This window comes from Patella vulgata, chromosome 2, assembly GCF_932274485.2.
Source record: "Patella vulgata chromosome 2, xgPatVulg1.2, whole genome shotgun sequence".
Lineage (NCBI taxonomy): Eukaryota > Metazoa > Mollusca > Gastropoda > Patellidae > Patella > Patella vulgata.
In genome coordinates, this window is record NC_065880.2 from 24,442,155 (window position 1) to 24,461,146 (window position 18,992).

The 18,992-nt window shown below is 33.0% G+C and overlaps 2 protein-coding genes across 2 annotated transcripts; one reads left to right on the forward strand and one right to left on the reverse strand.

The window, feature by feature from the left end:
- Nucleotides 1-43: 43 nt before the first annotated feature.
- On the reverse strand, nucleotides 44-10,488 carry LOC126810782 (DNA-directed primase/polymerase protein). Its single transcript, XM_050536049.2, has 14 exons — nucleotides 10,248-10,488; nucleotides 9,997-10,080; nucleotides 9,644-9,725; nucleotides 9,142-9,242; nucleotides 7,740-7,786; nucleotides 6,861-6,952; nucleotides 6,608-6,681; nucleotides 6,046-6,119; nucleotides 4,941-5,327; nucleotides 4,258-4,420; nucleotides 3,272-3,366; nucleotides 2,827-3,022; nucleotides 2,112-2,194; nucleotides 44-1,229 (listed from the first exon to the last, which is right to left on the reverse strand). Exons 1-14 carry the CDS (start codon nucleotides 10,304-10,306, stop codon nucleotides 1,036-1,038), a joined length of 1,731 nt encoding a protein of 576 aa, XP_050392006.1. The 5' UTR covers nucleotides 10,307-10,488; the 3' UTR covers nucleotides 44-1,035.
- A 255-nt stretch (nucleotides 10,489-10,743) lies between these two features.
- Nucleotides 10,744-18,482, forward strand: LOC126810790 (outer mitochondrial transmembrane helix translocase). Its single transcript, XM_050536067.2, has 10 exons — nucleotides 10,744-11,084; nucleotides 11,863-11,907; nucleotides 13,131-13,308; nucleotides 13,700-13,768; nucleotides 14,090-14,178; nucleotides 14,338-14,380; nucleotides 14,873-15,069; nucleotides 15,465-15,515; nucleotides 16,090-16,223; nucleotides 16,982-18,482. The coding sequence occupies exons 1-10, from the start codon at nucleotides 10,824-10,826 to the stop codon at nucleotides 17,097-17,099; spliced, it is 1,185 nt and encodes a 394-aa protein (XP_050392024.1). The 5' UTR covers nucleotides 10,744-10,823; the 3' UTR covers nucleotides 17,100-18,482.
- The last annotated feature ends 510 nt before the right edge of the window (nucleotides 18,483-18,992 follow it).

Consider the following 18,992-nt stretch of genomic DNA (forward strand, 5'->3'; position numbering starts at 1 on the left):
TTTAGTTCATTTATCCAGAGAATGTGTGACTTATGATAGGAAAACATCCTAAACTGGAGTTGGAATATTTCACATCCAGGTGTCTTGATAAGTGGCGGATGAAACCAAAGAGTATGGTAGGATAAATGTGAAATCAAACTAAGCACCATAGATTGAATATCTACAGTTGAACTCTGTAGACAACCAAGTCAGTCCATATCCCTTCACAAACAATAAATAATTGCGGAAACACTTTCTAAGATTTTTTATTCTATTAAACCACAATATGAAGCTTTGTTCAGACTAGCCATTGTAATACTATAAGTTAGTGGGTTACAGAGGTCTCTTGGAAATGATTCAATTATAAATATAGGTCAGACATAGAGTCCACCCCTCAATATAACATCAAGCTTATTCTTAGAAAATGCTTCTATTTGGGGTAAACCCTCACTAAAAGTTGCTGACTCATCCAGTTATTGGTGTGGTTCCTGGCTTTAAATTTAGCAGAGAGAGAGAAATGGGGTCTAACGTCCACTCGACACAAACTAGGTAATTTCGGGACTAACATATGGTTCAAATGGGAGGAAACCAGAAAAAACCCACGAGGTTGGACAGGCGACCCTACTCCTTGTTTCGTAAAACCGGCGAATCGAAACCACACCAGTTGACTCAATGATAGACCTTATGATACAGCATGCAGGTGCTAATCATTTGGCCATCCAACCCCCCTAAATTTAGAAGAGCACTAAAGCAAACATGAAGAGATCTTAAAAGTTGATTCAGCTGCCAAAAATAAACTATTCAAATGGAATAAAATATTTGAAAAATTACTTCTAAAATTTGCCCAAAAGATTCAAGTAATTCATCCTGCAACATATACCCACAAAAAAAGTATATTGTTGTTCAATTTGTTTATCTCATTTAACAATAGAAATCAATGCTCTGCATTATATAACAATAATTCATTGTGTATAAAAATACATGTATCAGTTTTTGCGTTCATAAATATATTCAGCTTATATGCTTTTTAAAAATAAATAAAAATATTGGACATAATTATCCAGTCATATCTCCTTTTTCCAATTCTTCAGCAAAAAACATAAGTTCATTATCAGACAGATCATCGGTTTGTGTTTTATTTTGTAAATTATCTTCAGCTTGTTCTACTGCCATAAGAAAATCGTCTTCATCCGAATCAAATAAATCGTCTAAATAATAAGATGGTAAAATTTCTTGTGGAATATATTCATCTGCAAAAAATAACATCTCTAGTTAGATGCTGATTAGTATCATGTACAAGGCAGAATATAGACAATATTACTAAGCCCCCACAAGGGAGGCAACAAGGACTTACTTGGATGTTGATAAGGCCACTACCACTGTCTCCAAAAATCTCAGTGAACAAGATTTTTTTAATAGGAGAAATAAACTACATGTATAAAATTGCAGCACACCTCTAAATTTTGGTAAGGTTTCTCATTATGACTATGACCATATTTCTGAAGCAATGGCCTGAGAAATCCCTCTCTGGCCATTGCTGGATTGGCTTCTGATACTTGAGCCTTTGAGGGAGTGTATCTATTCTTCCCGTTCAATCAAATCTATCCCAAGTACAGCAACATGACAGCCCTTCATTTAATCTGGGGGTCTTCCCTAAAACTTTGGAAAGTGATTTCAGGTATTAAAAACGGTGAAAGTACTTTTCGTAACCAAACAGTATTGTTAACACTGTATCCATGTTGATAGTCTCGTTTGTCACGCAATTGGTTTTTCTGCAATATTCTTCTATGCACAGGTTAATTGGGCATAATAAAATCGTGAGTCATGACATAACGTTATGTAAACATATTTGGTCCAAATTGGAGCTCTGTTTAAAGCGTAATGATATTGTTACGCAGTTAGCTATTGGTTGTTAATCGGACTATTGACCAGTCATAATTTGAAACAGAAATTTGCTTCCTTTACAGCAGTGTTAAGTGGGATTAGCTCTAATCAAACGAAACACTGCGATATAAAAAGGATATGGTTTTGGTGAGACCGGCAATAACTTCGTAAAATTGATGCATGGCTATAAAATCTAAACAGAAGTTTGTGAAGTTTGCATATCTTTAATGTGTATATTACTCCATTACCTTTTGATTTAAAACCTTGTAGTTTACAGTCTGGATCGTGACATTTCTGATAATAAACACCTTTCTTTAAATCAACCACAAACCTGAAATATAGAAAATACTTCAAAATAAACCAAACAAAAATTAGACTATATTCAACCAAGCAAAAATACTTCATATTAGACTAAAATCAATTAAAAGTAAGGAGATCCAAATGAATTTAAAGTGGCATTATGGAAGATTATATTAAGAGCTGACAGTTCTCAATAATAGTTAAAAAAAAGATAATGTAATGGGAATATGCTGAAGATTTCAGTCAAATTACTTCACTCTGAGCGGAGAAATCCTCATTTTAATAACACTGTAGCCTCGATTGTTACGATAATAAACAAAGTCTTGATTTTCCATTTTTACGGTTATTCATCAATGACTGTTGAACCGCAGATCGGATTAAAATCTGTTGAAAATCGGACCCATCATGTGGCATCGAGAGTTTATTATAGTCTTGTCATGTTAATAAATGTCTAATTATATAGTTTATATAACATTTAAGGCCCAAAGAAAGACCTGCAATGGGCAGATTTACCTCTTGCATAATGTATGTTTAAACCCCGGAGAGAATATATGAATATTCACATATTTTAATCTTTTTAAATTAAAATCTAAATATTGGTCTTTCTTTCTTATTTTAAATGGAACCAAAAAAAAAAACATGTAATTTTACTGATTTACTTACATAATGTTGTTACTTTTATGTTGTCTACCAATATTATAACACCATCTATATCTACCTATATCATATATCAACAATTCACCAGCAGTAAAATATGTCCAGTGTCTTATAAAACCTTTCTTCTTATCACCATTCACCAGTTGAAATATAAACATATCTATCTCGGGATATGGGGAACGCTCATTTCCTTCTATAGTCTCTGAAAACAAAATCATTGAATGGCATTAATTGTAATGGTAAGCACATGAGGACTGCACCAAGCACTGACAGAAACCAATAAGACAAACGAGCGGTCACACAACAAACGGATATTTCAATTGACAAAAACCAAAAACATATTTCAAATCGAGTGAATGGATCAGATACGTTAGATTACAAAACAAATGAACATTTCACACTGAAGAAGCTTGTTTACTTTAAGGTTCAACAGATGATATATAATGCATACCTGCAATATTTTTGTCTGTGTTACTTCTTAAATTGAACATCTTGTCAACTGGTTCTCTTTGGTCAAAAGACAAAATTCGTAAACTATCTGTATGGCTGTTACAAATACCAAATTAATTACAAATTGTATAACTTATAAACTGTTAAAATACAACGTTGTCAGGCAAACTGTTTATGACCACCACCAGCATTTTGAAAGTGGATTTTAAGTTTAAGTTGTCAGAGACAATAACTATGCATAAACATACAGAAGGTCTTTTCAGGCCCCATAATACAACCACCACCACCAGCAAAGTCATGAGTTCTTGATCTAAAATCAATGTTAATTTAACAAATCCCACTGGACAAATTTAAAATAAGAAAAAATTTTAAGTTTTATAGTCAAAACATGAACAGTGAGATACCTCTATAAAACACATTTGTAATTTATCAAACGAAAATTAAGAAAATCGATAGGGGTCATCATTATAACCCAATGAACAATCCCTGATTATCTGAACTCTTGATTTTTCTTTTGGTCCTGTACCTACATGCAAGCTAAATATCAACTATATGTTATTTCAAATATAATAAATTTCTCTCTTGTGGTTGTTTAAAAGAATTGTGGACGGACAGGGGTATGAAATGAAATGAGATGGGGTTTAACGTCCTACTGTTCTGCTTCGAACTGGGCTAATGAAGACAGGCATATGGCATACAGCGTGTCATGACGGAAATTTTGTCCGGACAGCGGCACTACGGCCTACTCTTATATCGAATTCAACTGTCAAGGGATCTTTTACGTGCACGCCAATGTGTACACGGGACCTCGGTTTTTCGTACCATTCGAACAACTAGACAGCTGTCCTTTCAGGCCCTCCATCCTGCATCACTGACAAGGGGGAACCACGCCAGAAAATCTGGATGGATTTTCTCGGCCAATACACGGATTGAAGACAGGGGTATGACAATGTGAGTATAAAATATAACATATTATATCATATATACCTGACATTAGATATAAGAGAATCTATAAACAAGAGTTCATCTATTTCTATATTACCAATATTTCTAGCTTTATATTTGTTATCTTTAGCAAGAAGGAGAGGATTTCTCTTTCCCAGTTTATTAGATAAATACAGACGAAAATTTCGATTCTTTGTGTAAACACCTGAAAGAGAAAATAAAATAAGTTGAGGAAAAACAAACCATCACAAAACCAAACATTTGCTACCACCATTTGCTCTAATCAGAATTGGGACATATTATATTTTTAATTCTCAAATGTAAAATCAATCAAAAAATATCTCAATTCCATTTTTTTTCTTAAATGTACTACTTTTAGTGTCATTTTTGAACTCAACTAAAATACTGTTCCAAATGAATTTAAATGAAACAAAATTTGGCTTCTTTCATATTACTAAACATGGAAATATCTGACTCAAAATATTATCTGGAGAACTGAAAAAGTAAATCGACATATTTTATCCTGTATTATGGACCAGGAACCAACATCATCTTGTAATTGTGTCGTCATATCCAAAATGGAACAAGCATGCCAAATTTCATGTCAATCATATTTGAATTGGCAGAGCCATGAACTTTTTTCAAAGAGTGTTGCCCCTAAGAGAAAGATGAAAAGCTATTGTGATCCAGTTCCTGGTCCAAAGATCATGTTAGTTTTGACCAACCTGTATCACAAACAAATGTAACATCACCATCACATGATCTATACACTAACAATGATTTCAAATCATCAACATTAAATTCCTCCTTTAAGTCAGCTTGTATTTGAATATTTTCATGTAATGTATCAGTAGATGTGGCACTGTTACATGTAGTTGACTCCAGTTTATTAGCCTCAGGCAAATTCTCTACATCTTTTGAAACAGATTTTATTGATGATAAAGCATTAGATTCCTGGTCGACAAACATCTGTTTTTCTCTTGTTTCCACAGCATTTTCATCTTCTTCTATATCTAAAGAAAGATCTATACCAGAATCAGATATATTACGACCTGTCTCACATGGTTTTACCACTTCTTGTAATCTTTTCATAATAAAACTTACAAAATAACCTGAAAAATACAAAATTAATCCATTGAGTAGTGTTACTTGCTGGTATTCTGTGCCTAGTCCTACATTTGTTTTTGCACAGTTACTAGCTCTGCTACCAAAATCTTAAACACTCAAAAGGTCAGGGTTTTTAACAAAATTGCAAGAAATGTTTGGTTAGAGGATTTTAGAATTTAATTGTTTTACATTTTAGTAAACAATAAATAAAAGTAATGTTCATAAAACCTTGCACATTAAAGACCCAATGCGTTATTTAGCGCTATAGGAATCCCTGTGAAAGTTGAATCTCTAAAAGGAATATCACTCCAAAAAATGGTACAAAGTTATGATCAATTGAAATTTTTTAGATTTATGCTGCTCGAGTGTAACCCAAATGGTTAACGCGTGTGCGTTGGATCAGAAGGTCTGTCATTGCGTCAAGTGGTGTGGTTTCGATTCCCATCTTGTATTTGACAAGGAGTAGGGTCGCCTGTCCTACCTCGTGGGTTTTCTTCCGGTCCTTTGGTTTCCTCCCACTGCTAAAGACTCCTACGCGCAAGTGAATTATTGAAATAAGCCATGAAAAATTTTACATTTTATTATAATAGTAAAAATTCAAATGGCACATCAGACTTTAAGATATACATGTATTAAGAGTATTATTATTACGTAAGTTAAATGCAGACCTGGCTTACTGGAACTTTAACCGTACTAAAACTTTAAAATAAGTTTAATACCTACCAGCTTCTATGTTGTTTCTGAAGGCCACATCATTTAATTGGAAAATAAGATGGCGGCTGAATTTTCTATCAGTGCTGAAACAGGATATGATAAGCAATTAATTTTTTACACTTACAAAATTTCAAGGAAATATGAAAGAAAGTTCAAGCTAAATAATTTAAAGATCCAATACAACTTGTTACTGGAGTCGAGCGTTGTGATGGATTTACTGTAACAGTTTAGACTATCTCATGATACTTTACTAATCTGATTGGTTTTCATATTTTGTTTTCATGGACTGGACCGAGGGAACAGAAATCAAATCATAGGCCAAATTTTTTATGATGACGGTCATTTATTGATGTGACAATGGCATAATTTAGACCAGATCTGAACCTTAAGAGGTACAGTCCTTAAAGTGGTATGATGAAGTGAGAACATAAAATGGAACGAAAATAAAATAAAAGGAAACAAAGTATTAATATAATTAAGGGCCGTATACAGTATGTCAATATGTATATATTTTAGTGATTACACTATGTTTATTAATACAAGTAATGTTGTATATAAGTAATAATAATACCTAGCATCTAGATCTAGTACATTACATCTATTACACTCTATATTATACATTCTCTTTAACCAGTAACAAATATACTGAAACACACAAAAATTATAGTTAGTTGACTGTTCAAAGAATGTACTACACAGTTTTATATCGTGCAATCATGACTTTGATTTTTTTAATCAACAATAGCGTCAGTAACTAACTCGAGATCAAAAGCTTGATGCTTTAAGCCATTCTGCCCTAAATCAATCTATAAAAGAAAAGTCACCTTAATAAATATTTCAACTGTTTCGTCTCCATTATGACTTGGATTAAATTCAATCAAATATTCTAAGTCAAAGTACAGCTTACATACACTACCTACAATAAACAACATAGTTTACATTATCTAATGATTTGCATTCTTAGGACTAAATCTATTTTTTCACAACTTAATCCACACCAATATGTACTCATTGATCATTTAACATTTAACCCAAATTTCAGCAGTTTATTCTCCCCCGACTTGGATTCAAAATTCCAACAGATTAACAAAAGATCATTGTGCACACAGGCTGTTGAATGTTGGCAAAAATTTAAATTCATCATAGTGCACTTTTGGACTGATATTCCTTTTAGAGATTCAACTTTCACAATATTGCAGGGTGGAATGAATTTAAAATCCCTCAAATGATGATCAGCAGCTTTTATTTTAATTATTTTCAGAACTGTCGGAAAATTAATAGATTCCATTTGAAAAGTTAATAACGATGGAAATAATATAACACACTCATCTTAACTTAACCACTCACTGTGTGTAGGGCGTAATATAACACCTTGGAGGTATTTTTCCCAACCTATTCTTAGAACATAGTTTGTCACTTGGGGGAATCCCTTGGGAATTCCCCCACGATTGCATGTGTAGGACATTATATTATGTCCTGGACAACTGCCACTCACTGTGTGTAGGGCGTAATATAACGCCTTGGAGGTATTTTTCCCCAACCTATTCTTAGAACATAGTACATAGTTCTTCATCACTTCGTCAAATTAATTACACAATAGGGGGTAGTTAACCTTTTAAAAAGTCACGCTTAACAGGTTAAATAAAAGATTTTAAGGGTTGTAACATGATTACACTTTTGATTGATAGATAATAAATATTTACCTTCAGGAATAATTTCATAATGAAGTCTTTTGTCACATGGAAGTTGTCTGAAGTAAATAGCGAAATTATTATAGAAAGAGTGAGAAAAATGGAGTTTATTGTCCACTCGATACAAACTAGGTCATTTCGGGACTAGCATATGGTTCAATTTTATTTCAATAATTCGCTTGCACGTAAGAGTCTTTAGCAGTGGGAGGAAACCAGAGAACCTGGAGAAAACCCACGAGGTTGGACAGGTGACCCTACTCCTTGTGGAAATTATTATAACTTATAAACTAAATACCTCCTTCACCAACTTAAAGATACATTCCTGCGTACAAACTGGGTAATTTGATGATATATTTGGACTAAAAACATATTCAAACTAATTAATTTATCATAATTTTGCTTCAAATCCTTCTCAAAACATTATAATTGCCAAGGAATACCCTGCTATAAAAATCGATCAAAAGAGGTCATGTTTGTGTCACTTACCTCTCTCGGTACCTATAGCAACGGGGGCGAAGTCAGAGGAGAATTCATTGTATACACAAGACGATGGTGTCTTTAATCGCTGACTATTTATTACAAATATCAAATCCTAATTAAATTCTCGGATTATCCACTGCCCGCGTCTTTTTCCGTGATTTTTATCTCAGAAAGTGTTGTACGTTTAACTCTTCATAAAGTTTATCAACATGTACACCAAGCGCTCAACCTTTGTGTGCAACCTTTGACGTCACGCGTGCAGGTATTCCTAATAGTTGGGCTGTCGATTAGGAGAACCCTTACATTTTTGTCCTGTATACGATCCATGAGTGTTTTTCAGGGAATCCAGTATTTTTCTAGTAAGATTGGATATCTCTACTTTCCATATATACCAAAATTGCCATATTTTTATTGGAAATAACCACCCGATAAATATTTTTCTGGGAATCTATCTTTAAGGTTCTATTTTTTTATATTTTGCAAGAATTTTAAATGAATATCCTATGCTTTTATGAAATATGAAATAAATCAATAAATCAATCATAGATCTTATTTCAAATTAAAACTTAAAACATTAAAACAGCAATAGACATGTTTAAATATACATCCATTCTAAACAGATCAGTTTAATACTGTGGGAACAATCTAGTAAAATATAACACAAGATTATCGATCATGGTTTTTATTTACACTCAGGCATAACTTGATAAACCAAGTTCAACTTCACTTTTGTGGCTCCCAGCGAGCTATGTCGACGGCTGATTCCTGTCACAAATGAACTGTCCATAAGAAGAGTAGGAATGAGAATGCGAGCAGACTCCATACCAAGCTAGCCCCATTGGGTAAAAATCAACCTAGTGTAACACTCATTTCATTTATACTACCATGCCTGCATTTCTCATACCTATAATATCAATGCCAGTATTTCACATACCTATAATAATGCCAGAAAACAGGATAACTTGTAACTAAATACATTCTTTGTCCTTTCTCTTCACCAACCACTTGTTTTTCAAAAGCAAATACATGAAGGTCCTGAAATAACAAATCTCAACATGTGCATCTATTAAATATTATCTTGTATTCAATTTGGTCTAAATTATTATTCAAACCAGTGCATTCATGAATACAAGATTATATAAATTGGGTTAATAATGGTCTGTCTCAAGTATAACCTTTTACAGCTGGAGTCTTGTTATTAAATTAAAATGGAATTCTTAAAAATATAGTGACTTGACAGTCACCTTTACTGAATTATTTCTGGATTCCAGTATGGCCAAGGATTAGTAAGAGGCAGTCTTTTTATATCAATAATTACCACTGTCAAGTTGCTTTAATTATTCATTTGACTCTTTGTATTTTTTCTGTCTGTGTATAAATACTAACATTCACTTCTAAAACAATATTGGATTTGTAGAGAGGAGATATCAACTTACTGCCTCTGCTGTTTTTCGACAGAAATCAAAAGCATCATTCTGTTTGAAGAATGTTTTCCAGCTTGAAGATGGACCTCCCAATCTATAAACAGTAAAATATTCACCTGATATAAGCTAATAATATCATGCATCTAGATATAGACTGCTTGTCACCAATAACATTCCTGGAAGATTGGCACTTAACATTAAAATGAAATGGAAAGGTGTTTAACCTAGGACATTCTAGTTGAGAGTTAAGTGCCGTACCACTGTCCACTTTAATGTCAGAAGGCGTAATACAGCACATCAATAAATAATCAATCAAACTTGAATAAATCAATTTCTAAAAGGATAATCAATTTCCCGTAGGTTACCTTGGTTTATAATCCTGTGGCAGGTGAAGTTTGGTATGTCTTTTTAATCTTTTTTCAATCTGTGACTTAATTTCATACCTTCTCCTGTAAATATTGAAAGACAAATCAATCTAGATTAAAGAGTAAGCTGTTGGGGAATTGTCTACGATATCACCTTTGGTGGAAGTGGACATAAAATTCCAGGAACAAACTAACTGTTGGGGAGTTAATAATATAGAATTTGTAGTAGGTGACCTCTTCTTAGGACTTACTTTCTGCTTTTGACACCATAAAATAATGATGATTTTAATGTTGCCGATGACTCATCCATTCCTCCTTGATGAATGCATTGAATTTAGTTTGAAAAGAAAATGTAATTATAGTCTATTTGATAAGGCCTGCGGACTTAATTAAATTAGGATACATGACTAAACTTAAATATTGGACTGATTTTGATATTTGTAAACAGCGCCAAACCCCAAACCAAAACAAGGAAATAGACTGAATTTACCAGCCAAGTGGATATTACAGAAAATTTTACTTAGTATTGCTTATCTAAAACGAAACAGTATATTTAGAAAATGAATTTTTAAGTTTAACCGACAAATAATTATAATCATTTATTTAACTAACATATGTCTATGTATTTAGTATATATTAGGATCGTGCAATATATTTCTGAAATATTTTATTTTACTACATGACTATATTTTCGTTTCAGAAGAAAGCCGATTGTACATATGAAAGACAGGAAGTAGATTTACATATCAGGACCAATGGGAAAACCCACATTGAACCATTGAACTGAATCGGAAAATTGTGTTGCGACGTCCGAGTTATTTGTGAAAATGGAATATATAAAAGGGACGGTCGTTGAGAAATTAAAACCTCTATTACCCGATAATCTAATTCCTGGAGTGACAAATGCAGTAGCAGAACCTATAGTACACCAGACAAGCCGAGGGATGACAAGATCAGAAGTTTTCGCAAAGCTCCTTTCTACCATGCTTGGCCTTTCGGTTTCATTTGCTATCACTTATTTTGGTGTGAAATGGCTTGTAAATGCTATGGACCCTACAAGAAAAGATAAATCATCTTCTCAGAAACGGGTACTGCTCTTTAATTGAGATCGAAGCATAGGACCTTTTATACATGTAGATCTGAAATTTGATTAATGATTAACAAAGCCAAAGTCATCAAAAATGATAATATTAGGCTTATGCAATACTTTAGATTAGGCCTATAAATGTAGGTCTTTATCAATATAGATCTTAATGTTGTCAGCTGTTAATTTTAACCAATGTTATTTGACTATTGTCCATCAAAACTTGCTCATCCTTAACAATGATTGTGACAGTAGTCCAAGAAATCGACTCTATCCATAGAAAGTTAATTTATTCCTGAATATTCCTGGCGTGACCTTCATGGGATGATGAAATGACCAATGTAAATTTGGGATGAAACAGCCCGAGGTGAAATGGTTGTGGGATGAGAACTGACCTGCCAAAAATTTATTGGGGTCATAGGGAGTTGAAGCCCGCCCCACAACCCTCCACCTCCCCCTTCTACAATGATATAAATATGGGATTTTGTGTTTGCCACAGGTAGTCACGTCACCTCTATATTGGTCTGGCCCGAGACAATAGTGTACAGTTTCAAATTCTTTGTCTTTATTTGTTCTGATAGAAAAAAAATGGGATGTAATGTGAAATGAACTATATCAAGACATAATTTCATACAGATCATTGCAATTGATATTATTTTATCAAGACTGATATTTGTTGTAGTAGACGTATCCTGTTCATCACTTTCATTCCCAGTGTATTAATAACATTTATTGTCAAATTTTAACAGTAGTTTGTGTAAATTTTGGGGTATTTTTTTCAGGCTAGAGAAATGCTGAAGCAACTTGGTGTGAAAAATGTAGAAGAGGTAACTGAATATAATCCTTAAGTGGCATTTAGCGATTGAACACATTAAAAACACAACACAGTTTATATGGAAATACAATCACATTGTATTTCCATATAAACTGTGTTGTGTTTTTAAGGTAACTGAATGTTTATAAGATTAAACTGGAAAGAAAATCTGTGATTTGGCTTTATTTTTAGTTTTTAGATCATCATTAGACCTGATAATAAAGGAAAACTACTGTTGAAATAAATTCAGCTATGCACAACCCAAAGTGCAAATAGTTTCGCCTTACTTAAAAAATGAACACATGTATTCTGATATTATGAGAGGAACTGTCAGCCAATGTAAATAAACAAAAAAGCAACATGTCTTTGATCCAACACATTTCTTATATTATTGTGTAGGTCTAGAATTCACTATTATACATTGGTGCATGTGTACTGTAGTTTTCTTGTTTATTTACAGTGACTAACAGTTCTTTTTATAACAGCACAATAGGTGTGTTGTTTTTTGGGGGGGATTAAAGGCAAAACTTAAGCTTGCATACAAATTCCAAATTGAATAAAATTTGTTGAATAGTGAAAAAAAAGCAGTATTGTTCGTATGACAATTTTAATGGAGTAATATTTTATGGTATTAAAGTAGCTAAGTCTCTTAACTCAATATCATCCAAAGTCTTCGACATGGAAAACAAGAATTATTTGTCAGTTTAAATCAACATTAATGTTGTGACCTTACTGGGAAAAGATGGGGTTCTCATATCTAATATTTAAGACAAAATAAACATTTTACCATTGGTACACCAATTGTAATGCGTTTCAGCGCCATTTGTTACAAGGGACTTGAAGAACAAGGCTAGACATATTCCACAAGTCATGTCAAATAGTAATGCCATATCCTTATCTGGAGAGCATGCACAATAAATACTATCACTGTAGACGGGAATAACCAGACGCTAGAGATTGCCATTCGATTGAGACTTATGGCTCATTTCACCGAACATAACTGATTAGAAATTACTGTAAAAACAGAAACAATTGAATATAAATCAGTTTATATACATTCATATTACATTATTATTTGCATTGCGATCCATTTGTGTCAATTTCTAGGTCCAAAGTATTAGTGATTTAGCTCCTTAGAGGAATGAAAATAGACAATTTTTTCAGTTTTTTTTGCATTCTATATATATATTTAAAGAACAATAGGAATAAAAATTCATTGCATTTGCTCTTTTCCAGCTTACTGAGTATGAACTGTGCATGGCAGCTAATTTGGTTGACCCGTTGTCCATAGATGTTGAATGGGTTGATATCGGAGGATTAGATGATGTTATCCAAAATATTAATGAAACAGTAATACTACCATTTAAGCGTCAGGATTTATTTAGAAATTCTTCTTTATTACAGCCTCCAAAAGGTATGGTACTTCAAATTATTCTGTTTGCTTTAAGGTATATATTATGAGAATGATCGACCATCTAATCACAATACACTTACTAGGACAAACATCCCTAAACAAACGCAATGAACTATTAACCCCTAGGATAAATGCCCCCAGACAAAATTCTGCCTCCCTTTTAATACAGATACAGAAATGACAAAATGGGGGCAGGGATGCATGTTTGTCCTGCTTCCAACTTCAACGTAATTATTGTTCACAGTTCACATTAGGTGCTGTACATAGAAAATTCTTACATAAAGTATTACTACTATAGAAGGCTATTTTTGTATTATTCACTTTTGTATGGTATGGTATTCAAATGGAGATCTTTTACCTTTATTGAAATATTACTTGACTTTGTTTTCAGGGGTATTATTATATGGCCCACCTGGTTGTGGTAAAACTATGATTGCTAAAGCTACAGCAAAGGCTGCAGGTAGATTTTTTTTCAACCATCTGATGGGGTTTGGGCATTACCTTTAAACAATCATTTGTTTGATCAGAATTTTTAATTAAATGATCAGTTGGGCATTTTGTGAAAACAATATATAATAACAGGTGGCTTTATGGATAATATTCACTAGGTTTACGAACTGCAACTTTTCAGTGAGTGCACTCTCACCGTTATCAAGATCAGTCAGTTAATAATCATGGATTGTGTCATTGCATATTGTACTACTAAGAAGGTTTGGTTTCTATCCATTGTTATTCTTGAGAAGCTCAGATTTTTCTATTGAAGTCATTCATTTTATTCTAGGTGCCAGATTTATCAATCTTCAAGTTTCATCTTTAGTAGATAAATGGTATGGTGAATCACAGAAACGTGCAGAAGCTGTTTTCTCTTTGGTAAACTTTAAATCTCTTTGTGATTTATCCACAAATAAATACACAGACTGCTAGGACGACTTAGCTCATTTGTGACATGTTTTATTGCCTGGCAACCTATCTTTCTAATAGTTTCAGATACTTATGTAAGACTTTTACTTATTGTATCTTTACTTTCAGGCTATGAAATTACAACCTTCTATTATATTTATTGATGAAATAGGTAAGTTATAATCTAATGACTTGACTTTAATTGTACTTGTAGTATAAATCAGTTACTTCCATTACTGTATACCACATTGTTTTTAAAATGATTTTGAAATTTAACCGGCAAGACAAGAGTAAAGTTTTGTTCTGTAATAACATATTTGGGGTACATGATGTCTCTTGTTGTGATATTCTTTAAAATCACCAATCCAAAATGTAATTTTTTCGTCAATATCTAAATCTTAAATGCTTATTTTGCATTAAAATGGGCTTAGTAGATAATCTCATGGCTTGGATTCAATCAGATTAAAAACTTAGGCTTGATCAGATTAAAAAAACATTTTTGCTCACATAGGTGAAGCCGGCTTGTGTGCATAAGATGCTGAATTTGGACAGATCATCCTTTTAGAGCTTCAATTTTCACAATATTGTACAGTGCAAGTCAAGAGATTCCGTATTCTATTTTAATATTTCTCACAGCTGCTAATTTGTTATTCCTTTTTTACAGATTCGTTTTTACGGTCTCGTACATCAACTGATCATGAAGCAACAGTGATGATTAAAACACAGTTCATGAGTTTCTGGGATGGTTTAATAACTAATCATGAATGTCAAGTAATGGTGATGGGGGCCACAAACAGACCTCAAGATGTTGATGCAGCTATATTAAGAAGGATGCCCAGCATGTTCCATGTGGGATTACCGGTATTAGTCAATTAACTTGTTAAGCAAAAGTTTTCAATTTTATCATTAAATACCAATATGTCCAATTGAAAAAATTATCTTTGACATACACTAATACTAGCAATAGGTTACCATTTACTCTTTGTTGATTAATGTGTGAATCAAACTTCTCTTTTTATTTTGTCTCATTCAAACGATTTCACATTCTTCCTTGCCAGGCCCAAGGAATAATCTCAGTTAACACATGGGACATCCAGGTTAATGAGCCAGTGCTTTACTCATTGAGCCACCGTGGCTGTCAATAGTAAACAATAAATACTCATTGATAAAACATTCACAAGTAATTTTATTATATTGATGATGTATTTTTTAAATGTAAATTTTATCATGCTTTAATTCCTTATGTAATATTTTAGGGTAAAAAACAACGAGAGCATATCCTAAAATTAATTCTTGAAAATGAAAATGTAAGTTATACTTTTTAGCTATACATGTATGAAGCAACAATTACTTTGAAACCTTTTGAATTTTTGACTTGCTTTCGTGCAGTGTTGGAGAACATTTCTTGAAAACTATAGAATGGTTTATTGTTCCCTGCCTTTCAAAGGGGGCTGTTATAATGTTCATACTTGGGGTGATGTTCATTAGGTGATTGTCTTGACGATGATGAGCATTTTCTGCTTAGGCAAAAAAGAGATAATGAATTTGATTAGTTGATGCTTTGGGGATCAATAAATACATGTATATGGGGGAGTTGTCTGTTTGAATGGTCTAACATCTGTGCTTTTGATCAAAAGGTCTGTCAATAAGTCATTTAGTGTGGTTTCAATTCCCAGCTTGTACGTGACAAGGAGTAGGGTCACTTGTCCAACTTTGTGGGTTTTCTTCAGGCCCTCCAGTTTCCATCCACTACAAAAGATCCCAATGGGCAAGTGGATTATTGAAATAAAATTGAAGCATGTTAGTCCCAAAATGACCAAGTTTGTGTCAAGAGGACATTAAACACCATTTCTGACTCTCTCTTATGTTATTTTCTACCAGGTTGATGATAATGTAGAGTATGTTCGACTATCTGCTATAACAGAAGGGTTTTCTGGTAGTGATTTAAGAGAAGTATGTAGAGCCGCAGCTGTTAGTGTAGTACATGAGTTTGTACAGGCTACCAGATATGATGCGTAAGTAAACAGATTTTACAATTCATATATTAGCTACGATTTCTAAAATCCTCAACATGTATATTGAATTAAGCCAAGTAAAAATTCAATGTGTGGGGTGACTATAATGTGGCCTCAATTACCCAGTTGTGCAATGACTAGAGATGACAGTATCCTTTATTTTATTTTTTTTGTCCCCCCACCTTTCAAAGGAAGCAGGGGACTATTAAAATGGATCTGTACATCTGTCTGACTTTGGAACATAATAACTCTGCTTTTAATTGAGGTAGAATGTTTAAACTTTAGGTGGATTTCTTGATTGACTTTAATGATTAACATTTTCTGCTAGAGCTAAGCAGAGCTAAGCAACTTCATTCGTCAATTCTTTTGTACAAGATAACTTTAATTCTAACTTATGGAGAGTGATGAAACTTAGTGTAGAGCTTCACTTCCAGGTACTGCAAAACCTTGACTGAGTTCGATCTTGAACATTTTCTGCTTAGACTAAGTATTGATAATCAATTTGATTGCTCGATACTTTTCAAAAAGATAAACGTGCAATTAATTAATGTTTCATCAATTTAATTTGGGATGGCGGCAGGGGACATCAGCCTCATTGTTTTTTTGCAATGTATCTTTTCTGGGAAGTTTGTATTCAGAGAGTTCCGTTAATTATGGTGTGATTCTCCTGCACTTAATACTTATATCAAGATGTTACATTCCTAATTAGGAAATGATGATAGGTTTGATTATAATTGCTGAATTCTGTTATCTTTCAGATCTAATAGTGAAGGATTTCGTAGTATAGCTATGTCAGATCTAGAAGAGGCCACCAGTAAAGTTCGCCTCACAAAATCAGTGTCATTAGGTTTACCACAGAGAGTTGAATTAGATTAATAGTATTAAGACTATGTGTTATTGATTTTGTGATTTTTTATATGTATATAGAAGACATTAAATCTGTCGACAATAAATAATATACTGTTGATTATGGCTTGCATATAGTTGACATTCCAATCAATGGATGTAAAATATGTGAACAAAGTTTAATATGAATTGTGTAGGATTTAATTATTTGCTGTGTTAACAGATAATATTGGACAATTTAAAGTTTCTTGAATGTTTATTGTGACTGTGTATAGGCAGAAAGACCATTATGCGTATTGAAATTGGGTTAATTCAAGTTCAGTGTTAAGTTTGGGATATAGTTGTGTTATGACTGTGTTTAACTTGTTATATTAATATGTATGTATACCTAACTGGGCTTAACAAACACATAAATGGCCATTTAAAAATGTTATATACCGGTACTTGAAGCCAGTGTTTACTACACACTTGACACCAATTTCACACCACTGTGATTTAAATTATTCATTATATAATATGACCATTATTAAGGCCATACAAGTGATGGGATCTTGCCTGTATATTCCGGATATGTCCGACGCTATTTTCAAAACGTCCTAAATTGTCTAACCAGGAAAATGCCCAATCGGACATCAAAACATGGTGAATAATAGTGTACTGGCCACCATACCCAAAAATATTCTTGTTCTCAGACAATTTTTACCAAAAATCTGAGGGAGTTTTTATTTTGTCAAAGGATCACTTCAGAGCTAAATGACTTCTTATATTCATCATATTCAAGGCATTACATTTATCTCATCATGTTGTTTATAGGAATGTATGATTATCTAGCATCATTTATGATTGACTCATTCATCAACAAGTTCATCAGTATTTTCCGGCATGGTTCCCCCTTGTTAATGGTGCAGTAGTTCCTTGGCAAGGGACGACATATAGTCTTTCAGATGGGACGAAAAACTGAGGTCCTGTGTACACATTGGGGTGCAACTGAAAATTCCTCAGAAAATACATTAATTTGTACCTTGCCTCTTGAATTATTTTGCATCTGATAAAAATGTGATTCTTTTAGCCCCAAACTAATTACTTCACAATTATGTTTTACAACAGGGTATGATATCTATCAATTAAAGATGGTCATTGAAACGTGATTAGATATCGTGGTTGGCAGATTTATATGGACAACCAATCAAAGTAGTTTGCATGCTTAAAATATGTGCATGTATAGTCATTTTCAATATCATTTGCAACCAAGAAACTTTCCCAAATATGTAATGGCTTTTGTTTATAACTTTTAATGTTTTTAAGAACGGTCTATGATTATGAATTGTCCTTATGTATATCAGAGATTAGGATAATGTTTATCTTCATCTGTGATATTTATAATATGACAAATATAGATTATTACACCATGAATTTTATTTGATTTTACATATTTTATAGAGAATTGAGTGGGCTGGACTGTGTTATTTTGGAGTCTGATTCAAGCAAGACAATATGTCAAGGGGAGAAAATTCTGAATTCCATAGAATTCTTCAAATGATTTTATGGGACCAATCATAAACAATTAAATTACATTGCAATAGAAAAATTTGAAAATTATAAATTTGCCTGGAAGACTTTGCTTGCAAGAATAGTGATCCAACACAAGCGATTGAGAATACCTGAAATTAAAGTGGCTAATCTCTAACTCATTATCATCCAAAGTCTTCGACATTGAAAACACGAATTATTTGTCAATTTAAATCAACATTGATGTTGTAATCTTACCTGGAAAAGATGTGCTTCTGATATCCAATATTTAAGACAAAGTAAACATTTTACCATTGGTACCGTACACGAATCCTGTAACATCATGCATTTTGGCGCCATTTATAACAAGGGACTCGAAGAACGAGGCTTCTGTCCACAAGCAAAGTTAATATC